Below are 24,646 nucleotides of genomic sequence, written 5' to 3' on the forward strand. Positions count from 1 at the left end.
GGCGGCCGGGCGCGGGGCCCCGGGGTTAGTCCCCCGTGCAAGGCGCCCGCGGGGGGCCCCAAATCCGCCCGTGCCGAGGTGCGTCCATCTGCTCGCAGGGGCCGCGTTGCGCGGGGAGGGCCCTGGGCAGCTCCGCGTGTCCCAGCCCGTGCTCGGAGCCAAGCCAAAGTGGGGCTTCGCCCCACACGGGGGCTTTCGGAGGAGTCTCTCCGATCTGCGCGATTCCCCTCGGCGTCTGTGCCTCGTCAAGCGGGTCCGTGGGTCAGTGCGGGAGCTCGGTAGATCCCCGTCCTTGTTCACGGGGAGCTTATGGTCACAGGGTGATCCTGGATGAGCTGTGCTTTTTCCCAGCCTAAAAATGGAAAGAGTTAAAGTTATCTCTGTCCACATTGCTGACCCTTTGAATTCTTTGTTCTCTGCTAAGGAAAAGTAACAGGCATGTGAGAAAATGAACGAGAATAAATACCCTCAGTGGATGGTTGCACAGGACCAAGAGGCAACTCTGGCTGATAAAAAGGTATATTGTCACATTAAGGGAAAACACGTGGTCTGCTTTACACTGCAGACAACATTGGCCTGGGCCTCTTTGGTGGGGACTGGGCCTCTGATTTCTCTTGTGGGGTGTTTACAGCTCTTTTCTCTTAAACCTCAGGCCCTTCTGAGCAGGTTATTTCTGTGACTCGGCCKGTCATCAGGACTCTGGCGACGCAGCTGGTGTTAACAGATAATGTTTTATCTTTGCCTGCATAAATGAGCAGCTTAAGTAGAAAACTTCCACTAAAGGCAAACCTGTAAGACCTTAAGAAGTACTAACAGAACACTAATGAAAGGAAGAAAAGCAGAACATTCCCTTCAGCAGTTGCCCATTATAAAGTGGGGAGAAAGCAAACTTGTAGCATGGAGTTAAAGTCAGTGGAAAACAGCGTGRTTTTTCACTTGCTCAGGTGCAACCTGTATCATGTGTTTTTTTTAATTGTTTTATTTTTTTTGTGGAGGGCTCGATGAACTCTTCTTCATTAACTGGAGGAARTGATTCTCTGTGGAAGCCTGAAATGGTCAACATCCTTGGTTGTGGTTTCAGAATCTCTCCTTTCCAGGCTGTTTATCACTTCTGAAACTGTGTTAATAAACTGTTTTATGCAGGGAGCCTGCTCCTGCTTGACAGGCTTTTATTCTGTTCTTCAAAGAGTAGGATAAATGTTATGTATTAAGGTTTATTGCTGTCGTGTTAGCTTATGTGTATGTTTGTTATATCACCATGAAGCTTCTGCGTGCAGGTGAGTATTTGCAGATATTGCAGGTGTTTTGCCGTTGGAATAAGTTCCCAAGTCCAACTCTGTTGGGTAATTAGGCCCCTGAGAAGAGCCAGCACTGACTGGAAAGTTCAATGTCGCATTCTCCTGGGTGCTTAACCTTGAAAGCTGTAACCAGAACTCAGGTGACAGAATCAGTCCATTGAAATGTTGCCAGTGCTTTTAAAACCGTGCATTTTACTTGCTGCGTGGCAGACTTCACAAGGAGCCGGCTGCAGTATCACGTACACAGTGTAAAGGGCTGGCAAACAGTTCTTTCCTGCAGCAGTTTATCTGCAGATGTCGTCGCTCTTCGCTGCTTCTGCCCTCTTCTTCCTCATAAACCGTGCTCTCAAAAGAGCATGGCAGGAGCTGCAGAGCTGAGTACCTAGAAGATGGCAGGTGCCTTGGTTTAGAACTGGGAATACCTCGATTTTATTCTCTCAGAGCAGTGTGGTTTATTCTGGGGATAGTCGGGACGTGTGAGGTTCTGCTCCCAGCTGAATTTGCACCGTGAATGGAGGTGCTTCAGGCTTCGAGCCTGACTCGATTGGAATGAATTTCACAATGACCTTCAAAGGCTGCTGCTTGACCAGTTTCAAGGTGGGAAGGTGCTACTGTGTTTCAGGTGCACTGAGGGGTTTTTTAACACCATTGAAATAGCGCTTCCCCTTGAGCTTGCTTTTTAAAATGAGTTGAATCCTTTTGGCTGGAATAATCCAGAAGGGGTCAGCCGGGGTGCAGATTCAGTCTGTGTGCTTTCAGTGCCAAGTATGTGGAGTTTAGCAAATAAATCGAGGCCTCAACCGCAGGTTTCTACTGGGAAGCGTTAGCCAGCTGCTGGTGGTCGCAGCCTGGCGTGTGGTTTTGCAACCAGCTTGCAGTGCTGAGCCCCAGGCCCGCTGGGATGTGGCTTTGACACGGTATGTCATGGCTGCAGTGCTGAGGCCTCTCTCCTGCGAGGCTCCGTGTGGCTAAAACAGACTCTCTTCCAACTATTCTTCTGCAGAAGCTTAGCGTTCACCGGAGCCTTCTGGAGGACGGGCTGCCCTTCCTCGAGTTCCGCGGCGCCGTCATTTACAGCTACGATGCCAGCGACTGCTCCCTTCTCTCTGAAGATATCAGGTAATGGCTCTTCCTCAGTTTCTTTGAAGTGTATTTTTCTTTTTTTTTTTTCCATTCTGAAAAGGACTTGGCTCTGCTCTCTGTCTGCTTCTGTTGGTTGACCACTRTTTGGCAAAGCACAGTGGTTGCAAGTGCAGAGGGAAGCTGCTGCTCCTGACAGCCGGTTATCCCTGGGAGGGATATCCCTGACTCATCCACAGCGAGGAGAATTTTCAAAATGCTTCTGTGTGTGGTGCTGTGTGCTCGTAGTTTTGCCTTTGGATTTTCCTCAAAGATGCTGTGGTTGACCCTTGCRCTTGCTTTAAATGGAGTGGTGCAGTGCAGGCTCTGATGCAGCTCTGTTGTCTGTGGCATGTATAGTACTGTGTGAAATCAAGAGTGTGTGAACTGTGAACATACACACTGCGCAATGTATGTTTGAGGAAATCCTAATTTGTGATGCTAACAGACTTGTTTTGGTTTTGCTTGATAGCACAGCTCATTTTTTCTGGGATAACTGCTCAATTCTGAAATTTTCAGTGCAGCAGGATAAATAAAAGAGCAAACTTGCAAGGGAGAATAAACTATTCTCCTCTCTTTGTATGTGCTTATTTCATGCAGCGCTGTCTGTTAGAAAACAAGCTGGTTCAAAAGGTTTTATGCAGCTTTCTGGAGAAGCACAAATTCAACCTGCTGGAAGGTTGTATGCTGAAAGCCATCATAAAGTCATTCCTGTGTGCCATGCCTGTGAAAGGAAGAATATACTGCAAAGATGCAAACATCTATATTTATGACTTAAATCTAGTATCTTAAGTGCTGAAGGGAGGGCAGTTAAATGTGCAGAATGTCCATCTCTTTTCAGGGGGAGTTTACCTGATGGGGCTGCTGTTGGATTTGATATTGAATGGCCCCCGTCCTATACTAAAGGAAAAATGGCAAAAGTGGCTCTGATCCAAATATGTGTGGCTGAGGAGAAATGTTACTTGTTTCATATCTCTTCTATGTCAGGTACTGTAAATCTGCTATTCCTGTCGGTCTGCGCATGAGTTACCAGGTTGCATGTTACTTGATCTGAGCTTCGAGCAGTAGCAAATATTTTACATGACCTTTGATGGGGAGGTGGGGAATCACCTTCTCCCTCCTCTCCCTTATAATACAGGAGGGTTAAATAAAAGCTTCCCAAAGGGAATAGGGATAAGCCAGTGCTATTTTAAACTCTTTGGTTTGTTAGAGTGAAAAGATGCCTCTGAGATGCCTGATTTTCCCCGGCGTGTGTATGCTGAGGTATAATAGTGGTCGTTTAATGGTGGTGTTCAATCCTTTTCCATTTAGAGCAGATGGGGTGGAAAACTTAATTACTGGAGACTATTCAGTCTGGGAGGTAGAAAGCTATGAGTGCACAAGAGACTTGAGGAAAGGAAGCAAAGGAAGGAGAGAAACAGCCTCATCCAGCATCAACAAAAAGACAAATAATTTTGCCTTCAGAATGCAAAGCGTTTCTGTGTCTTGTGTGTGAGAGCCAAAGAGGGAGCTTCTGCCCGGCTCACCACCTCAAGCTTCTGCTCGTGGCAGTGCGAGAAGCTCTTTGAACTGATCCTACACCACGATCCACAGCCAGTTTCTGATGATTCAGATATTTTTGACTTACAGGACTGYTAATGCTGGCACCTCTAGTCAAATGGGCAGCACTTACCACARTTTGTTGCAAGTGCGTACAACAGTTTCCTGCAGATGTATATTGTATACAAATACATATATTCATGTTGCTGTTAATGTGATGACTGTAGATACAATCCCAGCAACTTTCTTCTCTTCTACTTAGTTATTTTTAGTAAAATTCTTTGCAGTTTTCCATTTCTTAGTCACTATTTTTTTTTTTTGGAGGAAAAACTTTTTAAAAAGTGGCTTGTTTCTCAGATTGCAGCATCTTTGTAGTATTGAAGTTGTACCTTTATAGTTCATATAGTTTTTTWTTTTTYCCCTTAAATGGCATGGCAGAAATGGAGCAGAAGTCGCCCGCTGGGAAGTTTCTATCCTTGAAGGTTTTCATGATGACATTCGTAGGTGAAAAGCCCTTTTTCAGGAAGTTAGTGGCATATAGTATATACCTTAATTCAGCTCCTCCATATGTGTCTCCCCATCAGAAGATCCTCCAGACTTCGTTATGGTTGAGGTACTGTGACAGTGTCATCATTAAGATGCCCAACATTTTGGAGCCACAGATTCCTGTAATAGTTCTGTAAGTTGGTACCAAGTATCAGTGGAGACCATAAAAGCAGGAGTCCAAACCAACCAAGCCCCTGCTTTGTGTTTGTGAAATACTGCGTGTTTGTCGGTCCTGGAACCACACTTTGGGACTAGTTCGGGATGTCCAGCTGCAGTCTCCTGGAGATGTGTGTCTGAATAAGAAGTTGTGAATTTTAAATCCTGATGGAATTGGGAGTGGTGGGCAAAAATAGCAGCTTTCAGTTTTCAAGTACCTGTGTTGTCTTAAATCTACAATTTCAAAAATGCTTTTTAATCTGGGTTTGCCATGAGATTGATTTGGACTGGTTTGTTATTATTACTTTGACTTACCTGGGCTAGGTGAAGGATCTGGTCACCTAACTGTGTGTTTTTAAATTTAAATGTACTGTTTTWGGAGCAGCTCAGTGCAAGGACTGAGTGCATAGCCCAAAGCTTGTTCTCCTGGTAATTGCTTGTGCTTATGATATGAACTGTTTCCACTAGACGCAGAACAGCAATAATTTGGAACAATTATCATGTGACAAATAGTAAAACAGTATTTGGTTTCATATGCATCCAATTCCATAGACGGAACTTTTTTTTGCCCTAGAGAAATTGTCTTTTTGTCATCTGGTTTGAAGATGAGTCAGCCAAGTAAAATGGAAGTCTCAAAGACCCGACTTGCTTTCAGGCACAAAAATGCATGTGCATATTTCCAATATTTCTTTTCTACTTATTGATATTTGAGGCAACTGATCTTGCAGTCACTCCAGAGTAGCACAAACTGAACCATATAAACATCACAACTTTTTGGAGTTTCTTTCTTCACTGGGGGGAGAAAAAAGGCACAGGCTTTCTCAAGTGGTATTGTGCTAGGATTTTAACACTTGCTTTAGAATATCTGTCATCTTTCAGCATCTTGTTTATAAATTTTGGGCTTAATCTATTTTAGGTTTTCCCAAGGGACTCCAGAGACTGCTCGAGGATGAAACAATTAAAAAGGTTGGCGTAGGAATTGAGGGAGATCAATGGAAGCTGATGAGTGACTTTGAAATCAAAATGAAGAGTTTGGTGGAGCTGTCTGACCTTGCTAACGAGAAAGTAAAACTTAAACCATTTTTTTTTTTTTTCTGTTTTGGGAGGGCTATTTGTTAAGCTGTGCGAAAGGAAGCTTATTGTCTTCACAGGAGGGCAGTTTGGATGGCAAGCATGTTCCGTAGAAAAAAGAAGTATTAAAAGTTATTGGGGGAGGAGGGAAGCTTGAGATTTCCAAAGATCTCAAAGTCTGCAGAATTAAGTACTGTTACAGTGGGCCTGTTTTTTAGCAGGCCATCTTCCCCCTCTCAGTTCTGTAGACCTCTTTCATTTAGAAGGTAGAGCATTTTTAACTTGGCTACAGATGTATCTCTTGTCCTTTTTCTTACAGTGCAGTAGTTGGTCAAGGGTCCTGGTTTTAATGCCGTGTGTTTCTCAGGGGCGCACTGAACCTTTAGGATTGAATGACAGAAAYGCAGCAGGGGCTGATGCCTTCAGAAGGGAGTCCCCCTTCCTGTGACCACTTACCTGGTGCAGGGAGCGTGGACTTCCAGCAACCCTCAGTGCAGAGGGTTAGACAACCTAGGGTGGTGGGATGTCTTTTCTGTGACTCCTGTTGGAGGTCTCCATGATGTGTCTATCTACTGTTTAGAAACAGTGTTATATTTTACATGTTCTGAATATAAATGTAGCTACACTTCTGTACTCGTTTATTAAGGAAGAGGGCAAAGAGCTCATTACCTTCCAAATATCCTTATAGTTTATATTTTTGTTGTATTCCTCAAAGATCTTCGGCCTTTTGGGTATGCAAAATTTTTCTGTACCTGTACTCAGTCTCCCAGTAACCTCCCTTTTTCTCTGCACGTCTTTTTTTGGTGGTTTGATGGATAACATCACCAGTCATATTTTCTTGTTGGAGAACATGTGAAGTTGTGATGCCATATAGCTTTGCTAGGCTTGACAATGTCCATGTTTTGGAAACACGCTCCGCTTAGAATACTGGAGGACCACGTTTGTGAGTCTCCCATCCTCAAGGTTGGAAGGGAAACTTCCTAAATGCCCCTAGGAAAGYCAGCTAGGACAACAGGCTGTGACAGCTTTGAATGACACTTAAGGTTAGAAAAGCAATGGAAAACAGCAGTGTATTGGGGTGATTTCTAGAGTCTTCCAGTGAACTTTTCCACAGTAGGCTGAATAGCTGTTAGTGTGGAATACAGCTGCATTCTTTACACCCTGCACTCGGTTTCTCCAGCATCCAAATGGTAACTGARCAGCCACTGCAAACACTGATATTCTGTTTTCTTAAATGAAATGTTTTTGACGGTTTAAAAAAAAATGCAGGTAATTGAACAACGTTCCAGGAAGGAGGGTTTTGTTTTTCAAGGGAGATAAAACAAAAGCAAGAGACACAACTTGGGCTACGTTCTAAAGAGAAACACCTTATTTTGGTTGCATGACAGTGTCCTCTCATGGCACATGTGCTTACCTGGTCCCAGTATGGTCTTTCCAGATTGACAGCATAGTGACATCCTAAAAATACAGTCTTAGGGCAGGAAAGTAGACATTTCTAATGGCCAAAGTACCTTGTAGTATGGTAAAAGCAGATGTAGGCTTAAAAAGCCTAAATGCAGAGCTCTGCCCCTAATGAATATGCTTTGCCACTTTTAGGAATATATTTCACTAAGCACAATTGTTTTGCCCTTTAAACAAGTCATCTTTGTTTACAGCTGAAGTGTAAGGAAATATGGAGTCTAAACGGACTGGTCAAACATCTTTTTGGCAAGCAACTTCTGAAAGATAAGTCTGTCCGCTGTAGTAAATGGGAAGAATTTCCATTGAATGAGAAGCAGAAATTGTATGCAGCCACAGACGCTTATGTACGTACAAAGTTTGCCTTTCCTTATTAATAAATTTCTTTCCTCATGTGCCTTTTGCTGCTTTTCTTATTGCCTTTCTGCTGGGGAGTGTAGCAAACATACAAAGATTATGGTCTGCTGTGGATTTGGCATGTTTAAGAGTTGTCCAATACCTTTTCTGCCTTAAATGGTATTTTAGAGTGTGGGGGTAACTTAAAGCTGTCATAAAAATCTTTGTTGAAGATGTTATTGCCTGTACTTGATTCAATACTCTCTTGTTTGCTGAAATGACTTGAATAGGGTATTATGTGGAAAGTTTGGGTATAAAATTAAGCATTGCTCGGGAAAAAGAAATTCCATACCAAAATAGYCCTGAGCCTGCAATGAATTCCTCTTTTCTTTCTGTTCTGTGATCTTGCAAGACTTCTTTTCCCCCCATTTTTAGTGAAGTCTGTGCGTGAACCAGATTTCCTGGAGGTTCTGCTGTCTCTGCTTGTCAAGTGACAGCTAGACACTCCTCTGGCACACGTGTTGCTTTGTTCATTTAGATTAATACAGTCMCCTCAGTGCGTTTTAATGGAGCAACCAGGTGGAATTTATGTGTGTGTCTGTGCAATGAGCAGAGGCTTTTGCAGATCAACTCGGCTCTTGCAGAGTGACTGTCCTACATACAGGTAGTGCAGTTGACAAGTGTATGCAAAAAGCTGAAAATCACTTACTGCTAATGTTTCTTGAATTCTGTTGTCTGCAGATGTTCCCTGTAGCTGGTTAGTGCTTCCAGGTGTGCTCTCTAAGCGGTTCTTGCTTGCTGTCTTGAGCTTATGAGGGGGTATCCAGTCTCTTCAGCCTCTTTTAAATAGGATACATGACACTATAGGCATCTTCCAAGAGTCATGACCTTCTGCAGTGGACAGAACAGAACCACAGTGTGACTTAAGAGGAACAATAATTATTACACTTATATATTTTTTTAGCTCTGTAGAAGACTGCTGTTTGGAAAGTGGTTAGGTTTTCCATGCACTGTGAAGGGATTTATTAATGTACAGCTGACCACCGTCTGCTCCCTGTGAGGAAAATGTTCTTTATGGGAGCACTTTAATATTGCACTTGGGGTTTTTATTTCTGTAATGAGATTGGGCAGCACAGCCACACTTTGCCTCCTTGTTTTCTTTTGTCACTCTAAAAACATTATGCATTTCTATTCTAGCTAAGCATTGAATTGTGGAAGGGTTGGSCCTCTGAAGGTGCAGGACCCAAACCAGTGCATAAAGGGGCTTTGTGTTCTCCAAGCTGCCTGGTGCAGCTGCTTTTCCCGGGCAATGTCTGCTTCTCACTCTGCTCTGCTCCCCTGGCCTGCCTTTGGAGCCTCCTCACAGGAAAGCATGGGAGAACAACTTGCTTCTCCTTCCTCTTCAAGATGCTTTAACATGTGCAGCCTAATTAGCACATTCCTGTCTTGAGGCTGCTTCCTGCTATTAGAGCTTCTTATTCGTATCAAGCGAAATATTAAATATGTGGAATCTATCTTAGCAGATTCGTAAGTATTCTCTTGGATCATTACATAAAATCCGAATGAGATGGAGCAGATGGTGAGATGGGGAATGGAGTCCTTAGAGCGCTCTCTCAGCAGCTAATTTCAAAAGATAACAAACCTGGGACCTGGTCTTAAGAATATCCRCTGTAGTTTGGCCTAGGAGCTGGGGCTTCACCTTTGTGAAACGTTCTGCAATGTGTTACGTGGTTGTAATTGTGATTTACTTACTGTTCTTGAGTCATGTCGTACAACTAATGACATACTAACAATTCCTAAGGAATTCATGCTCTGTCTCACCAAACTAGATTTCCTTGTCTTTGTTTGGTCTTTAAAATGTGATTTCTCTACAGCGTTCCAGTGACTGAACTGTGTTTGCTTTCCTCTGCAGGCTGGCTTCATCGTTTATCAAAAACTGAAAAGCATCAACAGCAGTGACCAGCAAATACTTTGTGTAAGACCAGGTAAATGACACATTCAAGCATACATACAACGGAACACGGTTTTCCTTTTAAGTGTGTGTGTGTGTGTGTGTGTGTGTGTTCCTTTCCCACACTATCCTTGTGTCAAGATAGGGTCTGAGTTGAGAGAGCAGCCAGTAAAGGCTATTAGACCTGTGTTACCTGCTCCGGACTCGTTCCTGCAGGGATGTCTTGGTGTGCTATTTTTCTGCTGCATAAGGAGACGGTAACAATTTCTGCTCTTGTCATGTATGTTAATGGGATCCCTTTAGTGAGCTGATATCAGTTCTGCTGATCTGGAGGCTAAAATCTAGTTTAAGATGGGGAAAAAAATASTTGTTACTTACTAGGGTTCTTTGAGGCATGCAGGTAAGACGTAGATATCTTCAGAGCAGCTTGGTAAATTTACTTAATCAGAAAGAGCAACTCTGAAATGTTGGGTTTACTTCTCAGTTACGTGTTTCATAAGGAGGGCTGAGTGTTGTATGTAGTATATGACTTAAAAACAGTTTGTGGCAGGATCTGGCTGCATCCTTGTTTTCTCTCAAAGCATGCTTTCATGCTGAAAGCTGCAGTAGTAATTGCTTTTACTTGAACAGTGCTCAGGAGAGACTTTAAATTTCTGGCTTCTCTGCTTAACAGTATTGCAAGAGTTCTGAAATGCACAGGTCTTGCTCTTAGAAAGAGGACAGCAATCTGCTCCAGACAGCTGCAGTCTTTTTTCCGCCCTCCAAAAAAAACCACCAAACAAGCATGCACACAGGAAAACTGTTTAAAAACAGAAGCAGATGTTTGTTCACCCATTAGGTGAACAAGCAACTAGATCAGACAACCTTATTTCTCTATTGATTTGCATGGGAAGAGATCCTGCTGTCTCTGTGCTGCCACTCATCTGCTCCCAGGGGCTGCGGAGGGCTGCACAGTTGGCTTGGTGCTCGTGGCTGTACTGGACGTGGCGTGTGTCTCAGCTCCTGTTAGAATGAAAGCTGCAAATAGCAGCTTCATTGTTGGGGAAGTTGATAAAAGGTAGATTTTTACCTTATGTTAAAGTTCAGGAAAGGTAATTGACGGATTATTGAATTTACCTCACTGGGATGGTAGTTTCTGATGATGCAAAAGAAACTTCTTGAAAAACCTGAATTCTGCTCTTAAAACATCCCTGCTTATCCTGATCATTTCTGTACACACTGGAAGAGTAAACAGCATAAGTCTCTTTTCCGTAAGTCTTTTTTCCTTTTTTCATTTGAAGGCTGGAGCACTGTGGGGAAGATTAAAAAATAAATGAATAGAAATGAAGCAGTAATGATATACTATTCTCAAGTAACTCTATGGCTCTTCTTGCAGGTGAGATGTCAGATGGTGTAAAGGAGCGTTTGACTTCACTAGCTGAAGAAATGGTGGATCTGGCTTCTCATATCCCTGGCTCTTCTGGACAGCTTGGAAACTTGCAGAGGTTGTGGTGTTTTCTSAGTACTTGATCTCTGTCTGCTGAGGTCTGAAACAGCACAGTCTGTGTTAACAACTATCTGATATTTCTGCATCCTTCTTAAAAAAAAAAAAAAAAGAACCCCAAAGCTCACACATAGAGAAATGTTGCCTTTATGCTTGGATGTGATAAATACAGCTTTTATCTGCCCTCATGGCAATAGGTTTGAAGTTGGACATCACTAGATCCACTTGCTGAAATGCAAGACATATTTCCATTAGACATTCAGGGCTCTTGTGTGCCTAATTTTATCACGTATCCAGACTTCCAGTAAGTGTGGGAGCAACACCACAAACTGTGTTGTAGAATCTTAGTAGCTTTTCTTCAGTGTCATCAAAGGTTTAAATTCATAGCATAAGAATATTCATCATCCAGAACATATATTCCGGTAGAAAGCAAGCTGCAGCTGAGTGACAAGCCTTTATATATGAGATTTCTGGAGAAATGTCTCTGGAAAAGCTGAGTGTCTCAGAATTCTCACATTCGTTTGGGGATAAGATGGATGCAGTAACACTGGGTCATTTTTTTTTTTTTTGCCTAACTTTTCTATTTTCCTTTTCAGAGTTGCAGAAATACTTTCTGATCTCTCAGAAAATGTAAGTGCTTTAAGAAGCACGCTCTTTGGTGGGAACAGTTCCCCCTCTGTATTGGAGAGGAACTGTGCGGCAKGTCCAGAGTCCACAGATGCTGAAGCAGAAAAAGCTAAAATATCTGAATTTCCTAAAAAACTGCAAGGTGACTTCAACATCTGCTCAGATGCTACRTTAGCTGCCTTCTGGGAGGGAGAAGGTGATGAAGGAGAAGCAGAGATTGACGATGCTGAGAAGAAAGAAGGGCCTGTAGCGGCTGATTCTAATGACAGAGCTGGCAGAGATGACTTCATGTCGCTGGATATTACTGAGCACGAACTGCAGATGTTGGAGCAGCAGGCTGCAAAAGACCTGCTAAATGAGGCTGTGCCTGAGGTAATAAGAAAAGCCCTTGTAAAGCCTAAGTGCTTACCGGGGGAAGTGAGCTCATCCTTGATTTCCCACGGGGTTTTAGAAGGCTGTCTTGCTGAGAGGAAAATAGGACAAGTGAGAGGAAGGGCTTTGAGTCTGCAGAGTGTTCGTGGAGGTGGCAGTCAGACACCGAGCTGCTCTTCCGACCGCTGCGACAGCCAGTACTGAATACAGATGCTCAAGATACTCTTAGTTATATTATAATTCTTAAGACACTTAGAGTACAAAATTCCAGCAATATGAGGAAAAATTCTGCAGTCCAACATCTCCTACTTGGTCATGAATAGAAACCTGATCTTTATCTAAGGGATCTGTAAAGCGCAGCCCTTCCAGTGACTGTCGAATGTCAATTAATACATTTCCCATCAAATGATAATTTCCTTATGTTCCAGGTGTTTCCCATACCTGGTGAGATTAGTTTTGTTTTCTTATTTCCTATGTCTTACATCTTTTACAGCTTGTTTTAATATTTTTCCAAAGGTTTTTTGTTACGAGCAGGTATCAGAACTGAATGTTGAGCTGAGTAATTTTCATAAGAGTTCAAAGCATGGACAAATAGCTTATAACATGTAAGAGTGGTGTGAAGCACTTGGTAAAATTGGAATAGCTTTTATGATAGAAAAATGAAGGAAAAATATAGATGAATAATGTATTTTTTTCTTAGGAGGCATCTTCCACAGATAACGAACAAAATATTTCCTGTGTAATTGAGAGTGATGAAGAATTGGAAATGGAGATGCTTAAAGTAAGTGCTTTTGCGTTTGTTTTTAGACCAGAGTGGAATAGAGCGTTGAGGGGGTTGTTTATAAACAATGTATAGAAGTTAGGTGAACTTGGATACCTAAAGAATTCACCTTAGCAGTGTTGGGCCTCAATACCCCACCTATCCTGCCACATTTTTAGCACACCAGCTCAGACTTTCGCTTCCATGTGTGTCCTGCAGTTGTGTAGAGCAAATGAGCTGGTGAATGATGATCTGAGTATCACAAGTCAAACCCTCGCGGGAGAGGACAGCTTGTGCAGTGGGGGCTGCTCCCTTGAGCTGTGGGTCACACCAATTGCTCTGTAGCCACGTGTCGTGCAGAGCTCACTTCTTTGGTGTTTTTATGCATTAAGATGTTCTGTCTAACTTGTCTTTCCCTGAGCCTGCGGAGTGTTTAYGCGTTTCAGATGAAGCTTTTGAGCAGCTCCGCTATGGCAGCCGTAGGTGTCGATGTGCCCGTTCACATGTAGAGGTTGCACATGTTGCTTACAGCTAATAAAAGCAGAATAAAAAAAGGCTGGGGGAAAAACGTGTGGCTATCCACCAAGCTCTGCCATAATTAGTTTAAAAGCCACATGCCACCGTGTCTCGCTGCTTCAGACAGGCATAGGATGTAGCCTTTCATGCTCTGGATTAATTTTTTCCTTGATTCTCAGTCGTTAGCAGATGTTGATGATTCCAAAGCAGTTTTGGCTGATAGAGAGTCTGATAAAACTGGGAGAAAGATGGAATTGAAGTTTGCTCCAGATGTGGATGAAGATGAAGGCATTGAGGAAGAAGAGGAGGAAGGTTGGGGTATGTTTGAAACGTTTATTTTGATTTAACCTATATGCTGTAATTTACTCTCTGTAGAAGCAGGAGGCACTTGGCTTTTCAAAGTGGACAGTTAAAGCTGATCCTGATCTCCCAAAGAACACCTGTTGATGCAGCAGGATAAAAACTTGAAGCTGAGGATGGTGTTGGCTAAACACGTTTGAATCCTGCCATGATCAGTAGTTTGAACCTGATGGGAGTAGAAGCAAATKTGGGGACACTGAGATCATGTAGAATAGAAGAAACCTGATTAGAGTACAGGTTAGGACAAGGCACTATTTGAGTTGTATGTTTTCTGCTGTAGCGCCACCTCTACTGCTTCTTTGTTTGGTAGGACTTGTTCAAGTTGTTCAGGAACTGCATTTCCTTAATGTAGTTAAGAGGATCCGTTGGTCTTGGGTGTCCTTTTCAGACCATACTTTTGTGAGCAGCTTAATGTCAAGTGCTGATTAGCATGAATTCACTTAGGTTTCTAGAAGGCACTATTGGTGCAACATCTTTTATCTCTTCTGAGGAGTTCTGAGTAACGCAGCTGTACATTACAGTACCTACAGCTCTGCYACCTTGCTAGCAAAACCATATGTTCTTTGTGTACTGTCTCTCAGAAGCCTGCCTGTGGGGTTTTATTCCTTAATTTCAGCTGAGAAATGTCTTTAAGTTTCATATATGTTTTCTGAAGTCACCCAAATCCCAGGGCCTGGCCATCACTAACCATAAGCAGTCTGTTGCCTTTCAAGCCATTGCTGCTACTTTCTAAAATTCAGTTGTTGATGTGTCGTCTTCCTCTCTCCCCTTGAAGATCCATTGCTTCCAGCACCTGATGACAACCAAGTTTCCTGTCTGAAGACCTACTTTGGGCATTCCTCTTTTAAACCGTAAGTATCTCTTCAGTTTACACTGCACACTCTGGGCTTCAGTTTCTTTCCCTTCATTCAACAAGAATGACTTTTWGTATTCTTTAATAACCACTAACAAACTGGGACCTTTGGAAAACCTTAGAAAAGCAAAATCAGTCTTTGCCATGATAAGGTATTGAAATAAATTGTAGAGAAGTAGCTACARTATGTACTCTCACAGCAGAGGATGAGTTTCTTTAGAGTCTGACAAGGCTCCCATGATTAAAACTTTGTGTCAGGTTTATGGTCAGAGAGCAGCGTTTGGAGAAAGCTGTTTTAATTGTTTCAAAAGGGGCAGAACCTTGTTTTGTATTGTGGGTTGTCATTGTTTTGATTAACTCACTGTACCTTCTTATGGACCTCCGTGAAATAGCAAGTTTCCAAAAGACGTGTAGTTTTACAGAATTACATCTTTGACCAAAAGAGGAAAAAATCTTTAATTTACAGGGTCCAGTGGAAAGTGATCAGTTCTGTTTTAAAAGACAGAAGAGATAATCTTGTCGTGATGGCAACAGGTAAGTAACTTTTAAGCCTACGCTTAAGAAGATGTGCCAAATCTTTGCCTTGCTGGGGAAATAAGGACATTGAAACTTGGAGACTGCTTCCTTGGATCGCAGGGCAGAGYGTACAGGACTCATCTCTTTCTCCAGACTCTGCTAGGCGCAGCCTGCTGTTTTGCTTGCATTTATGTCTGTCTTCACTGCTCACCTTGCTATAGAGAGGTGCCTTGAAAGGATGYGGGTCACGTTTGTCTCGCATCTTGGTCCCTGTGCTGAAGGAACAAAATCTTACAGGGCTCTGATGATGTTAACATTGCCTKGCATAGTGGCACTGAGGGGCACAAAGCATGATGCTTTATTCCAGGCTTTGCTGTTATGTTTTTCTTTAAGGCTACGGGAAAAGCTTGTGCTACCAGTTTCCCCCTGTTTACACTGGACATACTGGAATTGTCATCTGTCCTCTTATTTCATTGATGGAGGACCAAGTGCTGCAGCTAACGTAAGTAACGCGGTAGCGATCGGCTCCTGCCGTATTTCCTATGGAAAGCCACAGATTCTGCTGTCTGTGTCTGTCAAACACACATTTCTCTAGAAATAAATGTATCTCTAAATGGTGTCATGAATCTCTACATGAATCTCTAAACGGTGTCAACGTWGCTGCATTTGCCCACTAGATAAATTGTGGCTGAATCTGCAAGGCATGTGTAGTGGTGGGTGTTTCATGCTCATTACCTGATCCACAGGCCCTTTTCTGTTCAGGCCAGGCACAAGGAGCAAATGCTGTGGAAAGTTGCCTTAAAACTTACTAGGGCATCCCTTGCGTCCCAACAGTAGCATCTGAACATCATGCAGCTGCGGGCTGGAGGTGGCTCACATCAAGGTTATTGCACAGATCTTTTTTCAAGATAACAAGAGATCTACTATCACTTAACCTCCTCTTAGATATAGAAGCCTGATGCAGGAGTTGCTGGGCGACAGAGTCACTAAAATACAACTAGTCATTAAGTGTGACCAAAATATTCCCTTTTTTATRCTAATACTTGTTAGTGCTGCCTGCACTTGCACCTGTTCGCTATTTTAACAGCTATGCCATTTTGATACAGTCCATCTATATTGCAGAGTGCTGCAGTCTGAATATTGTGTTGAGTTGTCTAGATTGTTTTTGCCTTGTCTAAGCTGGAATGAAAATGCCCTGAATGAGAGAAGAGACTTTCCTTTGTATGAAGGCTTTTTAAGCAAGGAAAATCTATTATATGTGAGATTTTCAGCTGCACAAAGACATAATTTGCAGCAGAATGGCTGGACAACCTAACGCAGCTCTTGGGCCGAGTATTGAGCGGTAGAGTATCTATAATGTGTAGCTACTTTTGTCCTCTCTAAGGCTATTGTACTGTTACTGTCAGTGTAAGATGAGACCCGTTTTATTTAGTGCCTGCTCAGTGCAGGCACTCGGTTTTGAAGGCTGGAGAGACTGAATTTCTCCAGTAATTGGGCTGTCAGTCAGGATGTGATCCTATCAAGGACTGAAATGTGGAGGAGTGAGAGGGGAGAAGGTGATGAAATAAGTAGCTATATTAAAAACAGTAAATCACCAAGTTAAGAGGATGGAGGTCCAAGGTTCTGGTCAAGACTGAMTATCAAGTGACTGAGTTGATAAGCCTAAGTATTGAACCTCTCTTTAGAAAGCAGACGCTCAACTGAAAGCTGGTGGATGTGGTACCAGTAGCTTGGAAAAGATCTAGAGATGAGACAGAAGAATGGAAACTAATAAAGSAAGTTCAGTGATCTGAACGTGATGAACTGCATGAGAAATGTGGAGACTGTTCCCTACCATATTTGTTCTTAAAGATTTCTGGGAAGCAGTGTACCTTTTGGAAAAGAAAAATGTTTTTCATCTGCTTGACTCTTGTTCTCATAACACATGTGTTGGGAGAGCTGGAGGGAAACTAGAAGAACAGTGACCGACCAATTTTTTTTTTCTTTCTATTTTTCTTTTTTCTTTCTATTTCTTTTTTTTCTTTTTTTTTTATTTCTATAGCAATCCTCAGAGGAAAAGACTATGACCCCACAGCTTGAAGGTGTTTTTTATAAATGCTTTATGTGCTTTGATAAGCGCTAGGTTTAAGTGCTGGCATAGGCTGAGAAGTGAAGCAAAAAACATCCCGAGTTGGTTCATGACTCTGTTTCTTTTTGTTTGTTTTTAACTGCAGAATGTCAGAGATTCCAGCCTGCTTGCTTGGATCAGCTCAGTTGAAAAACATCAAAGAAGACATCAAAGCGTGAGTCTTACCTAGGCTTTCTGGGGCTGCAGGCGCTGACGTAGCAGCATTTGAGTCAAGTAGGATGCTCTGATCTGACACKTCTGAAGCTCTTGGCTGTGGAAGCTGGCGGTACTGCTTGCGTGTGCCCCTTAGCAAGGTAGAAGGGATACAGCCACTCTCCCGTGCCCTTTGGCTAGGGAGATGACTGGGTTTTAGTCAGGAATCACAGGTTTTAGACCTGTATTTGTCACCAGGTTATCATGGTGGTCCCTTCTAGTTCGGAAAACTAGTTAATCTCTCTTCTATTGTTTATCTTGCCATGTTTACTGCTTGGGTATCCTGCTAACTTTGCGTCCTTTCCACTGCATTCATCCCTTGCTTCCTCTTATCCCCATCCAAAATCCATCCTTATTCCCCTTTATGTCATCTAGACTATTATGCTTTCATTTGTTTCAGTGGGATTGTTCGGGACTACTTCTTCCATGATTTTCCTGATGTATTTTCCTGATGTTGTAGGGGTCACTACAGAGTCATATATATGACTCCGGAGTTCTGTTCAGGGAACTTATCATTGCTCCAGGAACTTGACCAAACGATTGGTAAGTTGTGGTTAAGGTTGAGGATAAGTTGACAGCACCTTAAAATCACAGTTGCACTTGAACTTTTTTTAATGCTTTTTTGCCCCCTCTGCTTCTCGCCGTTAAACAGGTTAGGTAAATGACTGCCAATAAATGGTATCTGAAGATCATGTCACTGATCAAAGATGCAAGTAGTTTAGCTTACTTTTGGCATGGGAATGTAAAAAACAAATAATAGGGTTGTTGGAACAGGATCTCAGTCCTAGGATGAAAATGCATTAATAATGCTTCAACATACTGCAGTCTTTTAAGTAGTTTAAACATTGGATTTTTCTCAGAATGTAGTAATAAAAACATGTATTGTGAAACATATGATGCTACATCTTAGTGACTTGTTTTCTTAACAAGTAGAACGGTGTAGCTGCCACATCCCTTAAATAGTAGGGTGTATCTAAGGAGCAAACACTAAGATTTTTTTCTTGTATGTCTGATTCAGAAATTCAGTTTTCAGTGCTGTAGGTAGGCAGGACTGTCTGGGAAGAAGCTGAGCAAGGAGAACATCTGTAGAGACATGAGAACCTGTGTACTTAGCTCTGAGGCCAAAGTTTAGAATACAGAATATCTATACTGGGGCTGAAGAGTGGTGTGTGAGGGGTTTTTTGTTTGTTTGTTTTTTATTTTTTTTTTGTTTGTTTTCTGATGGATGAAATGTAGCATTATTTTGCAGGGGCGTGCTTGACCTGTTTCTTCTTTTATTTTTCTGTACTTGCATTTTTCTCCTCAGTGTTTTCCTGAGATTCACAAGTTCTGTTTTCCAGTTCAGGAAATAGTTAATGACATGTGTAAATCACATAAGTGGTGACTGGTGAGGAAGTATGTAAAGGGAAGATGAAGTGTGGTTTAATTGTTGGCAATAGCTCATGGGTTTGCCCCGTGGAGAAAGATTTGAGATTTGGAAACTGGAGGAAGAACAAAGGTGGGAGAAAATCTTTGTATGCTCTTAGGCTGTCTTATATAAGAGACCAATATGAAAAGGGGCTTGAGGAGTCCTTACAGCAGAAGATATTAAGAAACAAGAAGGAAAACAGACTGCTAGGGGCCCTGTCAGTAAAGCTTGAAACTGAGCAGAATGTAGTGTTTTGTATTTTGCAGCTTCCCTTGTTGGTTTGTTTGCTATGTAAGCACTTCTTCCATGTTATGGATTTGTCTCCCCAGGTATCACCCTCATAGCTGTTGATGAAGCTCACTGCATATCAGAGTGGGGACATGACTTCAGAAGCTCCTTTAGGAGTTTGGGCTCATTGAAGAAGGTGCTGCCCTTGGTAAGGTTTCATGATAGGTTTGATTTAAAGTCTGAGAGAAGGACTCCCTCTCCCTCGAATGACAGTCTGAGATCTCACCTTCTGGTACTGCTTTTCTTTGGGTTTACCTACCTTGTTTTGGAATTTGTGCAGGCTCTATCAGTCAGGCTTTGCGTCTTTTTCTTCAAAACTTACTGGCTAGCTTGTCTTCGCCTCTTTTTCATGGTGGATATTCTGAACCTGGAATAACAGATATTTTTGGAAAGTAGAGTTAAGATTTATTTGGATCTCTTTGTATTGGAAGGTCTTGTACTGAAATGTCTTGCTCGCTTTCTAGGGTTTTTTGTTTGTTTTTGAAATTGAGTGATTTGCTAGGACAAGCAGCAGAGTTTTCTAGGCACTCCTAAAGCACGCTTGCAGAAGGTCAAAACTTAGGCCTCGACTGTAGGAACCACATCAGAAAAATACTAGAATATCACTGAAGATACAAGAACATATAAACTCAGGCAAGAAACCTGTATATACAAGTAGTGTTTTATCCCTTCTCCTGAACAGTATAACCAAAGGTCTAAGAGGTAAAACGTACCTATGGTCTTTCAAATCACTGGCCTGTTACAATGAAGATGAGCAGATTAGTATTTCTCATGTTGCTATTTAAGTTCTGACTCAAGATTTTAAAGTATCAGTGAGGGGAGCTACTCAAACTGCTTGATTCCACTGCAGGTTTTTTTTTGCTTTTTGTGGTGTTTTTCATTACAGGTTCCCATCATGGCTTTAACTGCAACTGCAAGCCCTTCGATTAGGGAAGACATAGTGAGGTGTCTGAACCTGAAGAATCCCCAGGTCACGTGCACGAGTTTTGACAGACCAAACCTGTACTTAGAAGTTGGGCAGCAGAGTGGAAATATCCTTAGGGATCTGAAGCAGTTTCTTATTAGAAAAGAAAGGTGAGGGTTTAAGCCTGTGCTCTTAACCTCAAAAGTATTGAGGGAACAATGTGCAACAAACTCAGCACTAGTGGTAGACTTGCAACTGATCTGATGACTTTTCGTGTTAATTAAAATGAGGGTGGTGGAGAAAAGAGATCTAAACTATTTATATGTTGAATTTTTGAAGAAATTGAACCCCTGCAAAAGGCACACCTTTTTAATTAGGGTCCAATAGAGTTTTTGCAGATCATTTCTTTCTGCATCTTTACATATTTTAGCAACCTTTTCACATGTTTGCTGTTATTTTTGTCAGTTCTAGGTATGAGTTTGAAGGACCCACAATCATCTACTGTCCTTCAAGAAAGGCCACTGAACAAGTTGTTTCTGAGCTTGTAAAACTGAACGTGGCCTGTGGTGCATACCATGCCGGTATGGGAATCAAGGAAAGGAGAAACATCCATTACCAATTTATGAGGGATGAAATCCAGGTAACTAAGTGTGCGTAGTCTCATCTGTGGCAGTAGGGTCTCTGGCAGAAAATGGGTCAGTCACTGCGTCAACACATACGCTGCAAACATCAACCTGTCTTTCCAGTTTACTCTGTGGATCTCCCATTCTGAGCAAGAAATTGCTGGTCTGTGCTGACAGTAGTATTGTTGGCATGTTGCCAGTTCCTTTAGTGCATCTGAGGAAGCTGGTGGTAGGTGAAATCATGCTCTCCTATCAGCTGCTTTATTGGTTCAAAAGGCTTTCCATCTGCTCCTTGTTTCGTAGTGTGTTGTAGCTACGGTGGCATTTGGAATGGGCATCAATAAAGCAGATATCCGGAGGGTTATTCATTATGGTGCCCCTAAGGAAATGGAATCCTATTACCAAGAAATCGGGCGAGCTGGTCGTGACGGGCTTCCTGCTGCTTGTCACGTACTGTGGACGTCGGCGGACTTGGTCTTAAACAGGTAGGTGACTTGAGAGCAGCTGCTTAGCCGTGGAGAGCCACGACTTACCTTCTGTGTTCTTTGCTCAGTTGCTTGCTCTCAGGGAATACCACAGTGGGGATTAAATTTGCTTTAAAAGCACGGTGGCTAATGTCCTAACTCATTTCTAATCTGGCCACTTGTGTTGATGAGGAATTGCCAGGGCTTGTTTGGAAAACTGGAAATGAAGGAGGATTTTTCTGTACAACCTTTCCCTCCTTGCTCTGCATCTCGCTGCATTAATTTCTGTATTTTAGTGGCTTGTGGGGCCAGAAGAGGGACTCAGTCTCTCCATCTCTCCTTTTTGAGAATATTTGCTTGTAGGTAGCATAGCATGAGTTTGAGATTTTTCTGAATATTCCCCGTGCTGCAAAGATTTAGCTTCTGGAGAAACTGGGAAGGAGGTTTTGATCTGCCTTTAGTAGGAATTTTCTTTCTGTTTTCAGTCAGATTCATAGAGTTGACTGGCATTATTTGTGTTTCACTAAGAGACAAAGGGACAGCGATCGGTATTTAATTTGTTTTTCTTCTTGACTGACAGGCATCGTCTGAACGAGATACGCAATGAAACATTCCGATTGTATAAACTTAGGATGGTAGCAAAAATAGAGAAGTACCTTACCTCAAACAGCTGCAGGAGGAAGTGAGTACTGCATTTTATTGCATGTTTCCTATAACTTCAGAGTTTGCATTAAGAGCCATTGTGGCTCAGTTGTCACGGAGGGCCTTTTATTTGCAATGTGTTCTGTAAATGTGTTCTACAGTATTTGAAAGCACTGTCTAGAGATATGATCTTCAGCATGTTTAGGAATATATATGCATATGCGTATATAATATATATGAAAAATCAAAAAAAACCCTTGAGAACATTGAAGACCAAATAATTGGCTTCCCAGTGAATTAATTAATGGTGCTGATTTGAACCCATTGCTTTCTGGAATGAGTTTAAAGGGTGAATTCCTGTGTTTTTATGTCATTTCCTGTGTTTCCATGGGTAGAATCATCTTGTCTCACTTTGAAGACAGACAACTCCGCAAGGTTTCCTCGGGCATCATGGGCACAGACGAGTGCTGTGATAACTGCAGGACCAGGTGCATGTTCTTCCCTGAAGACTGATGGGAGAGGTTTGCTTCACTCGAGCAGATTTACCAGGCAAATGATCCAAAATGGACTGACTCTGTTCACTCATTTTGCAGGCCTTAGCCCAAGAAGGGGGGGGGAACATGTTTTGGCTATTAGGTGCTGTTAGAAGTATCTTAAGTGCAAAAGACGGTTCAAATATTTATATGCTAAATAAATCAGAAGATGGAACAGTCTTCTGTCAAAGCACACAACGTGACAAATTGCTTAGCTGGTTGTCCAGCTGTCTTCATCACATGAGACTTTGGCTTTTGCTTGTTTTCATTTTTAATCACAGATGTTTGTTTTGAAAGTATGTTTAATTGCTTATACGAATGGAACTTAGAGTGTGCATTTGTTTTATCATGCCCTAAATACAAGAAGGGGGAGCATCGGGGAATTACATCCTAATATAATTAATTATGGTTTTCATGCATTTCAGAACTTCTCGTTTTGCGACCTCCAGTGACTCAGAAGGAAATTTAGAGGACTTTGGACAACAAGCCTTCCAGCTCATGTCTGCAGTGAGTGCCCTGGATGAGAAGTTTGGGATGAAATTGCCCATTTTGTTTCTCCGAGGGTCTGTAAGTGACACTTAAACTCTTGTGTTTGTCGAGCAGAGGGGTGGTTCTGGTGCCTTGCCCTCTTTCCTGATGTCCTAAGTGAGACGGACACATGAAGATTAGCACTTCTGCCAATGGCCTGGCTGAGGTTCTTCCAGTAAACCTTAAGTGCTCCAGTTGTTTATAGTGAATTGGATGGATTTAGTGGAGACAGTTAAGTTGCTTCTCTGATTTCTTTTATCTTGAAGGAATTAGCAATTTCAGAGTGAAGAAAAGCATCTATTTATGGTTATCTGTTGATTTATGAATAAAGCAGATGATTTTGTGTTCTGCCTTAATACTGCTGACCTGATGGTCAGGTTAGGTTAGGTGCAACTGCTACTCAGGTGACATGAACAAGTATGTGGTTTATAGTCTCATATGCAGCTGTTTTAAGTAGGGTTATATTAATTGCGTTACAGAAATCTGAATAAAGTACTCCAATTTGTGGTTTTACAGAAAACGGGTTCTCTGGAGAAATGTTGTGGGAAGTGTGTTCTTCCTCACGCAGATTTTTGGTTCATCAGATAGTGATTTATGTATTGTTTTTCTTTTTTCCTCACAAAATATGCTGACCCATTCTTCCGAATTTCAGAATTCTCAACGTTTGTCAGAAAGATACCGAAGACACGCTCTTTTTGGTAGTGGAAAAGACAGGCCGGAGAGTTGGTGGAAATCACTGGGCCAACAGTTGATAAACGAGGGGTTCCTCAGAGAAGCCTCTGGGCATAGCAAGTTTGCCACCATATGTGTGCTTACCCAGAAGGTAATTTTTGTTGTAAAAAAATCTCATTAGCAACTTCTCTTCAGCAATCTGCAGCTGAACCATATGGTGCATTTCTTACAGGGTAGAAATTGGCTTTCGAAAGCTGGATCTGCCTCGAGTCCAAGCCTTCTCTTACAGTCTAGCGAAGACTTAAATCTAAGGAAACCTTCTAGAAGGTAAATGGAACATCCATGCTCTCCTCAGTGCTCCTTTCATATATTTTAAACATTAGACAGCTTGTTTCTTAAGCTTATATTTCACAGATAGCAATTCTATGGTATTGCTGGTGTTCAGATACCAATTATGGCCAGAACTTGTGAGTTGCACAGTAACGAACCAGAGATTGCAGTGACTTTGGCATAGCAACAAATAGCTTCAGAAGCAGATTTTACAATGGAGACCTTTCAGGTGCCTACGTTGTCATTACCTGACTGTTAGTTGATATATTTTTTTTTTAATGATCACTTTCTAGCAACATGGTGATTAGAGAATGCTTTTTGGGCTTTTCTATAAGACTAGATTTTTGTTGCTGGTAAAAAGTTCCAGTAGCTCCAGCATGCTTTTGTCTGTCTTGTTTCCCAGAAGCAGTGAATCATTTTTACTTTATTGTTCTAAAAATACCATTATACAAAGTTGAGTTCAGTTTGCTTAGCGACATAAATGATTGTCTGTTTGATTCCAGTAAGACTGAATTGATTTTCTTATAGCACTAGGCCTGCTGTGGTTTCTGAACAGCGCTCCCCGTGTGGGAAAGGAACCAAGTTGTCACCAGTCAAACAGGTCCGTACAAGTACAGTCCTCCTTGCATTCCGCACTGCCTCGTTGCTTGTATTAAAACCATATTATTTATATATATTTATACTATATATATTTTTATATATACTATATATAAACTATGTATGTGCATATATATACTGTATATACTTAAACTGTATTATGGACTCACAAATTAGTGTTTTGCTGCTTATAAATTGCTTTTAAATTGGCATTTGTTTGTCTTGTTTCAAATAGATGTCTTTGTATGAAATGTTTTCTTATGAGAGAAAAGGGAAAACTTCACCAGGAAAAAATGATGCACTTAACAGGTATAGTAATCTAGGCTAAAATGGTTAGTAATGTTTAGCTATGTAATAAGGACACTGCTTTTGTAGT

At 41.9% G+C, this 24,646-nt stretch overlaps 1 protein-coding gene across 1 annotated transcript in view; it reads left to right on the plus strand.

Annotated features, from left to right (window-relative positions):
• The first annotated feature begins 393 nt into the window (after nt 1–393).
• WRN (Werner syndrome RecQ like helicase) overlaps nt 394–24,646 on the plus strand; it is a 29,960-nt gene continuing 5,707 nt past the window's right edge. Inside the window, exons 1-26 of the mRNA XM_026046502.1 lie at nt 394–517; nt 2,302–2,417; nt 3,259–3,404; nt 5,575–5,723; nt 7,385–7,534; nt 9,436–9,508; nt 10,850–10,958; nt 11,554–11,956; nt 12,657–12,737; nt 13,412–13,550; nt 14,368–14,443; nt 14,912–14,979; nt 15,355–15,463; nt 17,175–17,243; nt 17,742–17,824; nt 19,019–19,125; nt 19,864–20,051; nt 20,347–20,521; nt 20,808–20,989; nt 21,549–21,650; nt 22,006–22,098; nt 22,569–22,710; nt 23,324–23,494; nt 23,576–23,670; nt 24,202–24,274; nt 24,506–24,579. Of these exons, the coding sequence (XP_025902287.1) occupies nt 449–517; nt 2,302–2,417; nt 3,259–3,404; nt 5,575–5,723; nt 7,385–7,534; nt 9,436–9,508; nt 10,850–10,958; nt 11,554–11,956; nt 12,657–12,737; nt 13,412–13,550; nt 14,368–14,443; nt 14,912–14,979; nt 15,355–15,463; nt 17,175–17,243; nt 17,742–17,824; nt 19,019–19,125; nt 19,864–20,051; nt 20,347–20,521; nt 20,808–20,989; nt 21,549–21,650; nt 22,006–22,098; nt 22,569–22,710; nt 23,324–23,494; nt 23,576–23,670; nt 24,202–24,274; nt 24,506–24,579 (3,242 nt within the window). The 5' untranslated portion in view covers nt 394–448. The remainder of the gene's footprint in view (nt 518–2,301; nt 2,418–3,258; nt 3,405–5,574; nt 5,724–7,384; nt 7,535–9,435; nt 9,509–10,849; nt 10,959–11,553; nt 11,957–12,656; nt 12,738–13,411; nt 13,551–14,367; nt 14,444–14,911; nt 14,980–15,354; nt 15,464–17,174; nt 17,244–17,741; nt 17,825–19,018; nt 19,126–19,863; nt 20,052–20,346; nt 20,522–20,807; nt 20,990–21,548; nt 21,651–22,005; nt 22,099–22,568; nt 22,711–23,323; nt 23,495–23,575; nt 23,671–24,201; nt 24,275–24,505; nt 24,580–24,646) is intronic.

This window comes from Nothoprocta perdicaria, unplaced genomic scaffold (assembly GCF_003342845.1).
Source record: "Nothoprocta perdicaria isolate Ctin4 unplaced genomic scaffold, notPer1 scaffold_446, whole genome shotgun sequence".
Lineage (NCBI taxonomy): Eukaryota > Metazoa > Chordata > Aves > Tinamiformes > Tinamidae > Nothoprocta > Nothoprocta perdicaria.